Source organism: Hemitrygon akajei, chromosome 8 (assembly GCF_048418815.1).
Source record: "Hemitrygon akajei chromosome 8, sHemAka1.3, whole genome shotgun sequence".
Lineage (NCBI taxonomy): Eukaryota > Metazoa > Chordata > Chondrichthyes > Myliobatiformes > Dasyatidae > Hemitrygon > Hemitrygon akajei.
Genome location: NC_133131.1, coordinates 13,319,790 through 13,333,534, shown reverse-complemented (window position 1 = coordinate 13,333,534; position 13,745 = coordinate 13,319,790). Strand labels below are relative to the sequence as shown.

The 13,745-nt window shown below is 41.3% G+C and overlaps 1 protein-coding gene across 4 annotated transcripts in view; it reads right to left on the bottom strand.

Moving 5' to 3' along the window:
- The window catches only part of LOC140731647 (serine/threonine-protein kinase NLK-like), a 138,203-nt gene extending 135,022 nt beyond the window's left edge, over window positions 1-3,181 (bottom strand). For all 4 annotated transcript variants that reach the window (XR_012099883.1, XM_073053268.1, XM_073053270.1 and 1 more), the window contains exon 1: window positions 2,296-3,181. Coding sequence is in view for 3 of the 4 variants with exons in the window: in XM_073053268.1 (XP_072909369.1) it covers window positions 2,296-2,882 (587 nt within the window). In the remaining variant the exon portion in view is untranslated. The remainder of the gene's footprint in view (window positions 1-2,295) is intronic.
- Between the last annotated feature and the right edge of the window lie 10,564 nt (window positions 3,182-13,745).

Below are 13,745 nucleotides of genomic sequence, written 5' to 3'. Positions count from 1 at the left end.
TTTAAATAATGCCAGTTGCTTGTGTATAAAAAGCACTTTTTGTCACTGATAATGGCCAAGAAATAAGTAGCAAGATAATTCAGAATGGCTGAACTGCGCTCACTTCGGTTTCATGCATTCATATTTTCAGATGCCAGAATTGGCCAGAAGTGAAAATGAAATAATTTCACTAGTTCACACAAACACGAGGAAACCTGCAGATGCTGGAAATTCAAGCCACACACACAAAATGCTGGTGTTTGTAATTTCAGCATTTTGTAATTTCACTAGTTAGCAACTATGAAGAATGTGAAGGTATTTACAGTCACATTAAATCCTACAATGTAAATGATATTTTGTAGGATGCAATTGCTGATAACATTGCATCCAGGCACTCCATTAAGTACACTAATTGCACTGGTTGTCCTTATACAGTTCAAAGAACACAGTATCTTCCATCAATAACTATTAGGAAACAATATAGGTATTATAGATATTGATAGTGTACTAATTTGTTCTGATTTCATTAAAAATTCATATTTCATGTATTACTGTTAAACTGTCATTTGTCTTTTAACATCTGACAACTTCTATGAAGTTTTGGTTATTAGGGCACCCACCTAATTGGGCCAAGTATTGGTCCCAATGTGTACCATTTAACCAGTATCCACTGTATTTACAAGAGCAAAATTTCACCATATTGAAAAAAGCCACAACTTCCAATTGCAGCACTATAGCTGCAGATCGTTCAAAATAAAAAAATGCAATTCAGTATCATTAGTGAAGCATTCAATGGATATTCTTAAAATAATTTTCAACCTCAGTACTACCCTTATTGAAATTCCTCAATGCTCATTTTATAATTTATCAGACTTTATTCAATTGTATATTTTCTCGAGTGAAATTGAAAGGATTAAGGGCAAAGGGCAATAGTGATGATATTATGCTAATCAAACTTTTACGTTGATTACCCAATTACAAGTTAAAAACTGGACTGAGCTAAAAAAAAATTCAGTTCATTGGCTGAACATTGCCACTGTCTCAAATACAAGATTTCTAATAAACAAAGAATTGCCCATCAATAATATGTAGTTACTCTTACACCAAAATTACTCCGCTATGTTTAAAAATAAAAAAAGTTCAAAGTATAAAGTGACAAACAAAACTAGTACATCGTCTGCAGGAATCCGAAATTCCTAATATACACCAGATATGCAACTTGACTCAGGATTACTCATTTAAAACTAGTTTCTTTGCTTTTCAGTTATCAATTACTTTGTATTTCAAGACTAAATGTCACGCCTCAAATTTGCTAACGCCCTGCAACACCATCTCGATTATGAAACCACAATATTTTCTGAGATTACTACAACAGCGCTAACTCTTTGGAAACCGAATTCATGTGACCAGCTGAGATACACCAATGAAAACAAACATGCATCATTTACTTTATGGAAAGGAAAGTGACAAATTCACAGGCCTCAAGTAATTTCACCTCCATTCAAGAATTGAAACCAGTCAGAAATGTCGATTATTTTTTTCTTTCCAACACTTAGACGCGCGTAGGTATTTCTTCCAATAGCTCTCTGCATTTGAGTGCATTAAAAAGTCCATTTAAACCAACAAAGTATCGTGTCTCACACTGCCCACAAAACATTGCGTAACGTATGACAACAAAAAAATTCCGAAATCAATTTCTCGTAGCTCAATGTTATGCATTGCTACATGCTTCAAGATAGAAGGTAACAATATTAATCCAGTATCTTTTGCAACTTCCATTACTGTAGAAAGAAAGATTTCTGCAACTAGCAAGAGCCAGCAGTAATATGCAACTTAAAGCATATTAATGTGGGTCACTTTTGCTTTAACTGAACAAGAAAAAGCAAAATACAAATTATTTGTAAGTCAAGACCTCTTGCAAAGCTTTAAACTTCGAATAGAAAAATCCAACATTTTATTTATCAATGAACTCTAGACTTTAATAGGTTATAGCGTCAAAATAACTAGACCCCAGTCCGTTTAAATTTTCGATATATTCAGCAATGCACTTTGAAACTATGACCCTCGCTACCATGCCAATTACACCATTCGAACTCACCTAATGCAATATAATATAATTTATCTAAAACTATCAAGTTCAGTGTCAAGACAGCAAAGCATACAAAGTTAACAAATACCAGCTGGAGATGCAAAACACATAAAACAGAATTGGTACAGAGCACCTGCGAAATCTTACAGCGCTGGTGGAATATCCAAAAACGACCTGCTGTGCAAACTCTTAGCAACAGATCATGCCAACTCTCGCCTCGTACCTACCAGACTACTCCGAAGGCTCCATATCCGATGGGTCTGTCGGGCTCGATGTCCAGCTGATGTGCCTTGGCGGCGGCGGCAGCGGCGTGAATTTGCACCGTGGCGGCGGCGGCGGCGGGCGCCGGGGACGGGAAATACGGCGCTTGAGCCGGGTTCAGCATCGCGGCTGCCGCCGCCGCCGCCGCGGCAGCAGCAGCAGCGGCGGCGGCAGCCGACGAGGACGAAGAGGACGACGACGACGAGGCGGCGGCGGCGGCGGCGCCGGAGGCCGGGTGGTGATGATGCTGGACCGGGTGTACCGCTGTACCGATGCCGCCCCCTCCTCCACCGGCGCCGCCGGCAACACCACCGGCGGCTCCGGGATGTAGATGGTGGTGGGAATGCGACTGAGGAGGCGGCGGCGGTTGCTGCTGCTGCTGCTGCTGGTTGTTGTGGTGATGGTGGTGGTGGTTGTTGTGATGGTGGTGGTGATGGTGGTGATGATGGTGGTGGGCGGCCCCGGCGCCGTTATAAGCCATCAGCTTGGCGACGCTCTGGCGCTGCTGGCCCGCCGCCGCCGCCACCGCCGTGCTGGTGCCGCACAGCGCCATGACCAACGGACGCGGCGCGCGCCCGGCTCGCGCCCTCCCCGGCCCCGGCCCCGCCTCGGCCGCACTGCCCTCGCTCCGTGCCGACCCGCCGCTTCCTCCTCTAGACCATTTTCCAGCAAATTCCACCTCCCCTCCTCCTCCTCCTCCTCTCCTCGCGGCTCTTCCTCGGGAAACCCCTTTAATCCGACTCCTCTCAAAGGATAAAATTACGGAGCACTTTCACCTCATACATGAGGTGGACGTAGGAAAGTTTTTAAATCCAACATCCATAAAGGAATCGGATTCTTTTCCCCCCTTCAAACCCCCCCCACCCACCCGCCCCCCAAACTAGCAACAGCAGTGAAACTAAACACGGAACCTTCGAGCGGCCGGCAGTCCCACCCCCCGCCGATTGCTCCCTCCCCTCCCGCTCGGCTGCCGGACCGCGCGCATCCTAACACGGTGGTCGGAAGCGCAGCCACCATCCCGCCCTTAAGCCGCATCCTCAGCTCTTATTGGCTGACCTTGGACCTGATTGATGAACCATCCGCCCAATAGAGGTGCACGCTCCCTGGACGTCCAGGTATCCAAGCGTGCTGCAAGGGCGGGCGTTCGCTTGAGTTTTTTTTTCCTTTAAGGTTAGGTTGAGCGGGCACAAAGGGCACGTGACCTGGATGCTCTCCCATGAAGCCCAGAATGCCTGAGAGAAGACAACTCTTGTTAAGATGGGACCCCAACTGGTAAATTGAAGGAATCACAAGGAATGAGTGTAAGTTAGCCTAAGGCTTGAAAGTGTCTTCTTGCCTATGGGATTTAAAAATAAAGTTTTAAATATGTACTGTACTTAAAGCGCATTTTATATGTTGCATATGAAGTGATCTATTAATCCTTCCTTTGGGATGGATTACATTTGGCTCAGTGTTCAATGGTAACGTTGGCATCGTGCTGAAATATGTGAAATATGTTTTATGGGAAATAATGAATCAACTTTGGAGGTGGATTTGCTTCTATGTTCCATAACAGCAATAATATAGTTCTTAAAAACAAAAAACTAATTCATCAACCACTCTAATGTTCAGATAAGCTTGCTTGACAATGACAATACTAGTACATTATTTTACATATATAAAATAAGCTATTAATTGCTCACTTGAGAATGTGTTATATTTAGGTCACTTCATTACCAAATCTGTTAGCAACTTGCTTACAGAACTGAAGGCTGGCTTTCTGTGCAGATACTATATTAAACGTTCCTTTTATGCTTGATACGTCTTGGGCAATGCCAGTTTTCGTTTCTCGCATTGCCAGTCTTAGGATAGGCATGCAATTTCTTTTAAAGGTGAATGGATGCTGCACTGGCTTCTGTGTGCCCTTGATAAATTTTTCTTAAATATTCATTGAAGGGATATGGACTTCATAGACTGAACCTACATCTAACTGCCCAGCTCCGATTTGGCCTTGAGAAAGTGGTGGTGAGCTGCCTTCTTATTCACTGCGGTCCCTGAGGTGTAGGTATACTTGCAATGCTGTTGGGGAGATTTTTCCACTATTTTGATGAAGGAACAACAATATATTTCCTTGTCAGGATGATGCGTGGCTTGGAGACTAGCTTGCAGCTGGAGGTACTTCTGTGCTTTTCCTGCCTTTGTCCTTCTAGCTGGTATAAGTTGTGGTTTGGAAGGTGCTTAGTCCAACAGCAAGGAGATCCAAGAGGACAACATACTCTAGTACAGCAACATAACATATATAAATATGTGAACTCATGTACAGATTTCTTCTTGGATGGCATCAAGGATTTCTTATTTCTGCTACAGACTATTTGCGCATCCTGAGAAGGGTACCCAAGAAGGGGCAAGTGGTGGCTGATGGTGTTGGTAGGTGAGCAGTTTACGCACTCACTGGGCTCTTGTACAATCTCAGTGCACGCTCTTCAGATTCTAATACCATCCCCAAGGTTTCTTTTCCAGTTTGGTCACGGGACAGAGATTCCAAAGAGTCAACATTTCATCAAGGAGGCTGTGGAATACACAAATCACTCCATTGTTTATTTCACAACTATGTTCAATATAACATTAGCTAAGTACTTAAAATATGTTTTATTTGGTATGGTGGTGAATATTAGTAGCTCGGGTTGAGGCTTGATCTTGTGGTGTTTGCCAAGCTTGGCAATTAGCTTGCAGATGTTTCATCACCAGTCAAGGAGACATCCTCAGTGTGTAGCTGTTGGTGTTTCTGGGAGTGCTTGCTTTTATATAGCCCCACCATCCGTTTGCCTCAGTCCTGATTGGCTATGCCTTCAGTCGACCCTTAAATTCTATTGGCTTGTGCTTCTTTGGCTCTTAGGGGTTCATAGATGGCTACGTATCATAGCTGGATCATATTTTATTTGATCTACATCCACTAATAGCTCCTGTGAGGTGGGTTATATTTGTATCATTTCATTTTGGAAGTTTACTATTTAATATGATATTTTGCCATAAACTTGTATATACGTGTAATGCCCTGTAGGGTTTCACTGCTAATTCAATGGCCTGTCTGTAATGTTTCATTGCTAATGTTATGGGTGCTCTGTAGTAGCAGTGTTTGGGTTATGACTAGAGATAATGGGGGCTTTGGAATGTGTGCCATCCAGTGAGAGGCGTGTTGTTTCTTTCTTGTGTGTCTGAGAGAAGGTATTCTTGGTCTTTTGTCGGCGAGAGATGAAGAGAAAAGATGCAAGTGGAGAGAGTTGGTGGACTGCAGGATGGAGTGGACTTGGAACGAGGGCCCAGGAGTCAACGACACTCGGAGGAGGTTGATGGGGAATGAATGGACGGAACCGTGAGCTCCAACGTGCACATTAGGCTGTTTCATTAAAATGGGCCCTTTTTCTTTTTATTTTCTTTAACACTATAGTCAGATTAAGAAGTATAAAACTCAGTTGTTTAATTGCATATGGTGTACTATCTGATATTTTGCGGTACGGATTAATAACTGGGCAACACATCACACAGCATCCACACAAAGGAAATTTATCAGTTTGGCCGGGCAAGAGGCTGTTTTCCCCAAGACAAACTTATGCTGGCTGAACCTGAGGGTTGCATATGCAACACTGGAATTGTTCTTCTCCCTGTCACTTCCTGATCCTGTTCTCTCCCCACAACTTCTCCTAGTTGTTTTGAAATGTCATCGACCTGAAAGCTAAATCTGTTTCTCTCTTCACTGGTGCTGCCTGACCTCTTTAGTATTTCCATCAATGTTTCTTTTTTTACAACAGTTTGAATGTTTTCTAAATCTCTTACTGTGAGCGTATTGAGTGGCAGAGCAGTCTCGATGGGCCAGATGGCCTACTCCTTCTCCTGCTTCTTATATAAGATAACAATGCTATATTTTCAGGATTTAAATAGGAACCTGTATTCTTGGTGTCTCCATTTATATCTGACAAAGAAACCTGTTACCTAATCTGGGTGTTTCATTCGCTTCATTTCCAGGTCAGCTGTCTATTGCAGCTGTCAGTGTACCAGACACTGCCTGGCAAAACTGGGTCACCATACAGATGGACAGCAAAATGCTTTATAATGTTCAGCATGCCTTGATGCAAGATGTCAGCATCACAAATACTGTTTTATTTGTCAACATAAAGAAAATACTGTTTTTATCATCCAATTGCTTATTTAAATTTCACGGTCAGGATAGCACAGTGGTGAGTAACAGTTGATGTTGCAACCTTACAACTCCAGGGTCCTAGTCTCATCAGTGCTACTTGGATGGCTCCTTCCAGTGAACAAAATGTACCTCCCTCCGTCTCTATTTCCCACTCTGACCTTTTACTTCTTCTCACCTGCCTATTACTACCCCCTTTCTCCTATTGTCCACTCTCCTCTCATATCAGATTCTTTCTTCTCCAGCCCTTGACCTTTTCTGTCCTCCTGGCTTCATGTATCACCCCTCAGCTAGCTGCTTTCCCCTCTGCCTACCTTTTAATTCAGGTATCTCCCCCTTCCCTATCAGTCCTGAAGGAGGGTCTTGGCCTGAAATGTTGACTGTCTACTCTTTTCCATAGATGCTGCCTGAGCTGCTGAGTTCCTCCAGCATTTTGTGTGTGTGTTGCTTTGGATTTCCAGCATTTTCTCGTGTTTGTCCTGAGTTTGCTCATTCTCCTTACGATTGTGTCCACTTCCACTGGATGCCTTTCTCTCTCTCTTCCCTACTCCTAAAGACCCTGCTGTTAGCTTAACTGGATTCTGCGAATCACTGCTTAGTGCAGGTAAGTGGCAAAAAGAACCAATGGGGAGTTGACAGTGAGGGAGAATAATTTGCGGGGCTATGGGGTAAATAAAAAGAAAAGTATAGAGCTGATAGTGTGGCTTTCTTGGGAGATGGCAAAGACCCAAATGACTGTATGTTGTTAGAGTAATTAAATTGTTTCTCCATCAAAATGCTAAAATATTGACTACAATTCATGTAGTTTTCCATATGGAACCAAGGAACATACATTTTTTTTAAAAATACACACTTGCTGAAGACGTTTGAAGCAGATTTATCAATAATTGCTGCTGAGAAAAAAAAGATAAACTAGATTATCTGAATTTCATTTGTGTCAAATGTAACCAGAAAAGTTATCAAAATGATAACATTTGTAATAGCATTCTGTAGGAATTTAATGCAACATTTATATTTTAAATTGTCCAACATTTGCTATTGAAACATTTTTTTAAATTAGTAGATGTTACAGGTGGTGAGACAAAATTCAGAAAGAATTTCTAGATTACATTGAAGATGAGAATAAGGCCAAAATTCAATCATACAAGAGACTCGATTCCAAGGATCCTACAACTACTGCACATTTATGAAAACCAGTGAAAAGAATTGCAGTTAATGCTTCCTAGAATTTAAACGCATTTTTCATGGTGTAAATGATAATCTATTAATCACTTTTTCAGAGGTGACAATATTCAGTTTATTTTGCTGTCACGTCCAATGAAAGATAGGTCAGTACTTAAGTGGTGTATTATTATTTTCTTTTTGTTTCTTACATTTGGATATTTCAGGAAAATAGTAAGTGGATGACTATGTGGCCTGGTTTGAACGCAGGGAAATATGATCATTCTGTAAAGGATGCCTTGCATTCATAATAAATGATAACTGGTATGGTAGTGTTATTAACTGTAAGCCCATCGAGGCAACATGTACAACAAATGTTTGGGAAGTCTTTGGGTTTATCTTTATGAAAATATACAATGCAATGATATAAAACACTTAAGCTTATCCAATGTCAGGGATCTAATTAGGTCATAATTAAAATGGAGCACAATGTTCTAGTTCCTCACCTTCCACAAAAGCAGATTTTGCAAACACTGTTTCATGAAGACGTTTTTCCACAAAGTACATCAAGTACAAATGGAAAATCACCATAGCCATCCTTCTGCTGGCCTGAGCAACACACACAAAACGCAGGAGGAACTCAGCAAATCAGGCAGCGTCTGAGGGGAATAAACAGTTGACATTTGGCCCAAAATGACGACTGTTTATTCTCCTCAATAGATGCGGGTTGACTTGCTGAGTTCTTTCAGCATTTGATGTGTGTTCATCAAGATTTCCAGCATCTGTGGAATCTCCCGTTTATCTTCTACTGGCCTGCGTTGGGTGGGTTGCTGAGCATTTAAAAAGTGATCCATTGTTTTCAAATAATTCCTAAAGTACTTTATTTTCAACTTAAAAATCTAATAAATTATCATAAATTTAGAACTCCTGCATTAAGAAATACGTAAAAGTAAAGGGTCACTCATTTAAGTCAGGTGAAATTAATTACATTTTCTACGTCAGAAGATTTCAAGATCGTTTAATGTTACGAGTGCAAAGGAAAACAAAATAATTGTTACTCCAGATCTGATGCAGATCAAAAATCACAGTAAGCTAAAGATAAATATAAGTACATAAGTTAGCTTATATACATAGATTATTTATAGGTCCATAAAGTGACGCTAGGTATGGGAGTGTCTGTACATATGGTAGGACAGGAAATGATAAAGTAGTGGTAGTGATGAGGTGTGGAGTGGGCTGTTAATAGATAGAAGTTTCTTCTTCAAAACACAATGCATTCATTAGTTTGGAAATTTTTAAGGCAAGAGTAGATAGTATTTCTTAAGCAAGAGTGTAAAAGGTTTCTGTGAGTAGATGGGACTCGAGATGCAATCAGATTTGGTTTGACTTTCTTAGATAGTGAAGCTGGCTTGCTAAACTAAACTTGATTCCTGGGATGGCAGGACTTTCATATGAAGAAAGACTGGATCGACTAGGCTTATACTCACTGGAATTCAGAAGATTGAGGGGGGATCTTATTGAAATGTATAAAATTCTAAAGGGATTGGACAGGCTAGATGCAGGAAGATTGTTTCCGATGTTGGGGAAGTCCAGAACGAGGGGTCACAGTTTAAGGATAAAGGGGAAGCCTTTTAGGACCGAGATGAGGAAAAACTTCTTCACACAGAGAGTGGTGAATCTGTGGAATTCTCTGCCACAGGAAACAGTTGAGGTTGGTTCATTGGCTATATTTAAGAGGAAGTTAGATATGGCCCTTGTGGCTAAAGGGATCAGGGGGTATGGAGAGAAAGTAGGTACAGGGTTCTGAGTTGGATGATCAGCCATGATCATACTGAATGGCAGAGCAGGCTCGAAGGGCCGAAGGGCCTACTCCTGCACCTATTTTCTATGTTTCTATGTTTTTATTCCAGCTTGCAATTCATATGAACCTTTGTTTCCCTTTTTATTTGGAGTTGTAAGCTAATGCTGTTCTGATATTGTAAACACAAGAGATCCAACAGGTGCTGGAAATTCAGAGTAACACACACACACAATGCTGGAGAAACTCAGCAGGTCAGGCAGCATCTATGGAGAAGATTAAACAGTTGATGTTTTAGCCTGAGACCCTTCATCCTCCAGCTGTGCTCAGTCTTAGTTCATTGTGAATATTAGCTCTGGTAAACAGCATATTTAGGGATATTCAGTAACATTCCACCACTAAATGTCTTCCCCTCTTAGCATTCCAAAGGGGTCATTTCCATTTGTATCTCCCTGGTGCACGCTTCCATCTCCAACCTTTTGTTCGTTCTATTATTTTCCTATTTTACTGCACAAGATGCAACATATTTTCTTTTTGATCACTCTCTTCCCACTGTGCACGAAATCAAGCAGTGCTTAAAGCTGAAGCAGCAATTCACTTGCATTTAGAAACATAGAAACACTGAAAATAGGTGCAGGAGTAGGCCATTCGGCCCTTCGAGCCTGCACCGCCATTCAGGTATGATCATGGCTGATCATCCAACTCAGAACCCTTTACCTGCCTTCTCTCCATACCCCCTGATCCCTTTAGCCACAAGGGTCATATCTAACTCCCTCTTAAATATAGCCAATGAACTGGCCTCAACTGTTTCCTGTGGCAGAGAATTCCACAGATTCACCATTCTCTCTTCTTCCAATCCAGCTGACTGCCTTTGGTGCCTCGCAATGTAATCACCTCTATAGTGGAGAAGCCGAAGGTAGAATGAGTGACTGCTTTCAGAGCACCACCATGTTTGGCCTTAAGGGGTGACCATGCATCTCCTGTTGATTCCCATTTTAATTTTCCATCCCATTTCCCTCCAAACCTGTCTTTAGCTTCCTGTAATGCTAGAACAAGATCCATTGAAGAATGGCACCTCATCTTCTGTCTGGACATAGTATAGTCTTCTGGAACTCAACAGCTTTGTTTCATGTTGGAAGTGAAAAGTTTGTTGTAGGCCATCCATCTGTAATATTGGCTTAGTTTTTCTCTTTCCTTTAGCATAGTCTGACCTGCTTAACATTTCCTAGAGCTCTGTATCTTGCAATTTTTTACAATTCTTTCTCTCTTTTCTTTCTCTAATTTCTTTCTTTCCTTCATCCACCAAACAGATTATTTCACTAACAGTTTAGTCAAAGTTCAAATTCAATATATTATCAAAGTACGTATATGTTACCATACGCTACGCTGAGATTTATTTTCTTGCAGGCATCACCTCTCCCATCTCCCCCCCTCCCACCCCCCTCCCCAAACCTGCCTTCTCATCTGGTTTCACTTATCACCTGCCAACGTATTCCTTTCCCCCCTCCACGTTTTCTGGCTTCTTCACCCTTCCTTTTCAGTCCTGGTGAAGGGTATTGGCCCAAAATGTTGGTTCTTTATTCCCTTCCACAGATGCCTGACCTGCTGAGTTCCTCCAATATTTAGTGTGTGTTACTCTAGATTTGCAGCATCTACCTAAACTCTTGTGCATTAATGGAATGTTAAATTGCACAATCGAAGCATGTTAACAGAGGGAAATGTTACCTTATAGATTATAGAAAGGTATCAGTTGTCCAAACCTTTTCTGCCAGTCTATCCGGTCAATTTTATTCTGAATGATTAGTTTGTCCACAGTAAATCTGTGTGTTGGGGGTGGAATCCCCTACACACCCTGTTGGAACGTCATTGTGTATGAGCTACATTTTAATTTTAAGCCTTTTAGATGGTACACGTTGTGATCAGGCATTTATTACGTTTCCAATATAGTACTTTACCACAGCATGGGATTGTAAAACAGAAAAGATTTGTACCTTCATTCTAAGCATTGGGGGAAGCACTAAGACTAAGAACTATTTACACATCGCACAGTAACCTGACAACAAAATGTTTGCATGAAGCATCTGCTAAATTTGAGAGGTTTGAAAGGTGGCACTTAAGAGTAATGTGCATACTAATTTCACAGAGGATTGTGTGGATCTGATTGTGCTATGTGCTCAGAGTGTGAGAGGGGGTGTGGCTGTAAATAAAGCCACTGATCTTCCACTTTCATTTTCTCCTGCTTCAAAAATGGTTAATGGCTTGCTATGTTCGTAAGTTTTAGTGTAAAAGTAAAATGGGGGGGGGGGAACAAATAAAATTGCTTTGTCATCTAGTGAAGGCGCGTGCAAAAAAAGACAGTTTGGAAGATATGGCACCTATAATTTCATGATAGAAAGTTGGCTTTAGAAAATAATCAACACAGTAATGAGACAGGCTACATATTAAATTCGCAAGAAATCTGTTATTTTGCAAGTCAGCAAGTCAACATAGAAATAAGTGTTAGTTCGGCATGCAACCCTTTATCAAAGTAAATCAGGCCATTGAATAGATATAGCTATTGATGTTTAACTTGCAGCAAGTCCATTGGTAATTACTCAAGTTATTCAAATAAATGGAACCAAGGTGCATTTTTCAAGGTGGTTTTCTTAGGTGAGTTCTCTGGTTTTTCCAGAAGGCAACCTCATCAGAGGCCATGGTACGGTGTTAACCATGGATGTCTACATTCATCAGTTGATACACAAGCCAGGGCAGTACGACATGGAGAGCAATCTATTGCCCATTGCAGCAGGCTCCCCCTCTGCATGCAGCTGATGAATCCAAAGTACTGACAGAGACCAATACAGTTTGGCACCAGCGGTGTTGCAGGAGTTGCCAGTCAGCGCTAAATTCAACATTGCAGCTCCGGATTTTTCCTCGCGGTTTACTCCCGAAGCCTGCTCTGTGAGTGGGTATAGCCACAAGACAGCAGAGGTTTGAGTTCAGGGATTTTCTTCTCTGAGATCAGCTGCCAACCATGGCTGATGAGCCCCATCTACCCAAAGCAACTGTAACCTGCCTTTGCCCCTTCTCCTTATACCTTATAATTATTAAACAGATACTTAATGTTTTGAAATTAATATTTGTTAAAGTAGTAATTTTTAAATTTATTATCAGTTTAAATATTATTCAGCTTTTTAAAAAAACAGAACAAATGATTATGACTACTTTTGCAGAATTCCTTTAGTTGGAAGAAATTTTAGACAAATAAATCTGTCTAATCTACGTGGAATAGAGATGCATTGGAAGAAAACATCATTATGGTGAATGATAACTTAGTGAACTATCTCAGATTCAGATTAGTTTACTTATCACATGTACATTGAAACATACTGTGAAATGTGTTGCTTGTGTTAACAATTAACACAACTTAAAGATGTGCTGGGGTAGCCAGCAAATGCCACCACACATTTTGGCTCCAACATAGCATGGGCATGGTGCTCAGCAAAGGCAAAACAACAAACACAAGGAAGTCTGCATATACTGGAAATCCAAAGCAACACACAAAATGCTGGAGGAACTCAGCAGGTTTGGCAGCAGCCATAGGAAAGAGTAAACAGTCGACGTTCTGGGCTGAGGCCCTTCTTCAGTACCGGAAAGTAAGGGGGAAGATGCCTATAGAACAAGTCCCTTTCCTCCCTTCTCCCCTCCACCCAACCAACTTCTCCCTCACTCCCTCAACCCTAGGACAGGCTGCATCTGGATTTCCATCCTTCAGTGGTTTCATGGACTCGCAGACATCAGTCTTCCAACTTCTCCAGTGGACTTGCAGATGTCGGGCTTTGGTCATTGGGCATCGACTTCCAGACTTCCAATCGATTGGATCTGATGACGGGACCCTGAACTCTAAGTTCATCATGTCATGTACCTAGAGGTACACAATCGTTATAAAGTACGTTATCTCTACTATACTATATAACTTAGGGATAATTTCAAATCAAGTTGTTTCATATATAAGTATAGCAAGACAGAATGAGTAAGACTGCAATTTGAGGATGTGAATAAAGTTAGCATTTTGCTTTTTGAAATCCATTGCATTGATTTACTGCAGGTTAAATGCATTCACAATGTCAGCTAAGTGTGCTTTTCTGCTATTCTGTCCCAGTTTCTTGCAGTATTCAGTTATTTATTTATTGATACAGCACAGAACAGGCCCAACAAGCTGCACTGATCAGCAACCCAGCTATTTAACCCTAGAGTAATCACAGGACAGCTTACAATGACAATTTAACCTACTACCTGGTACA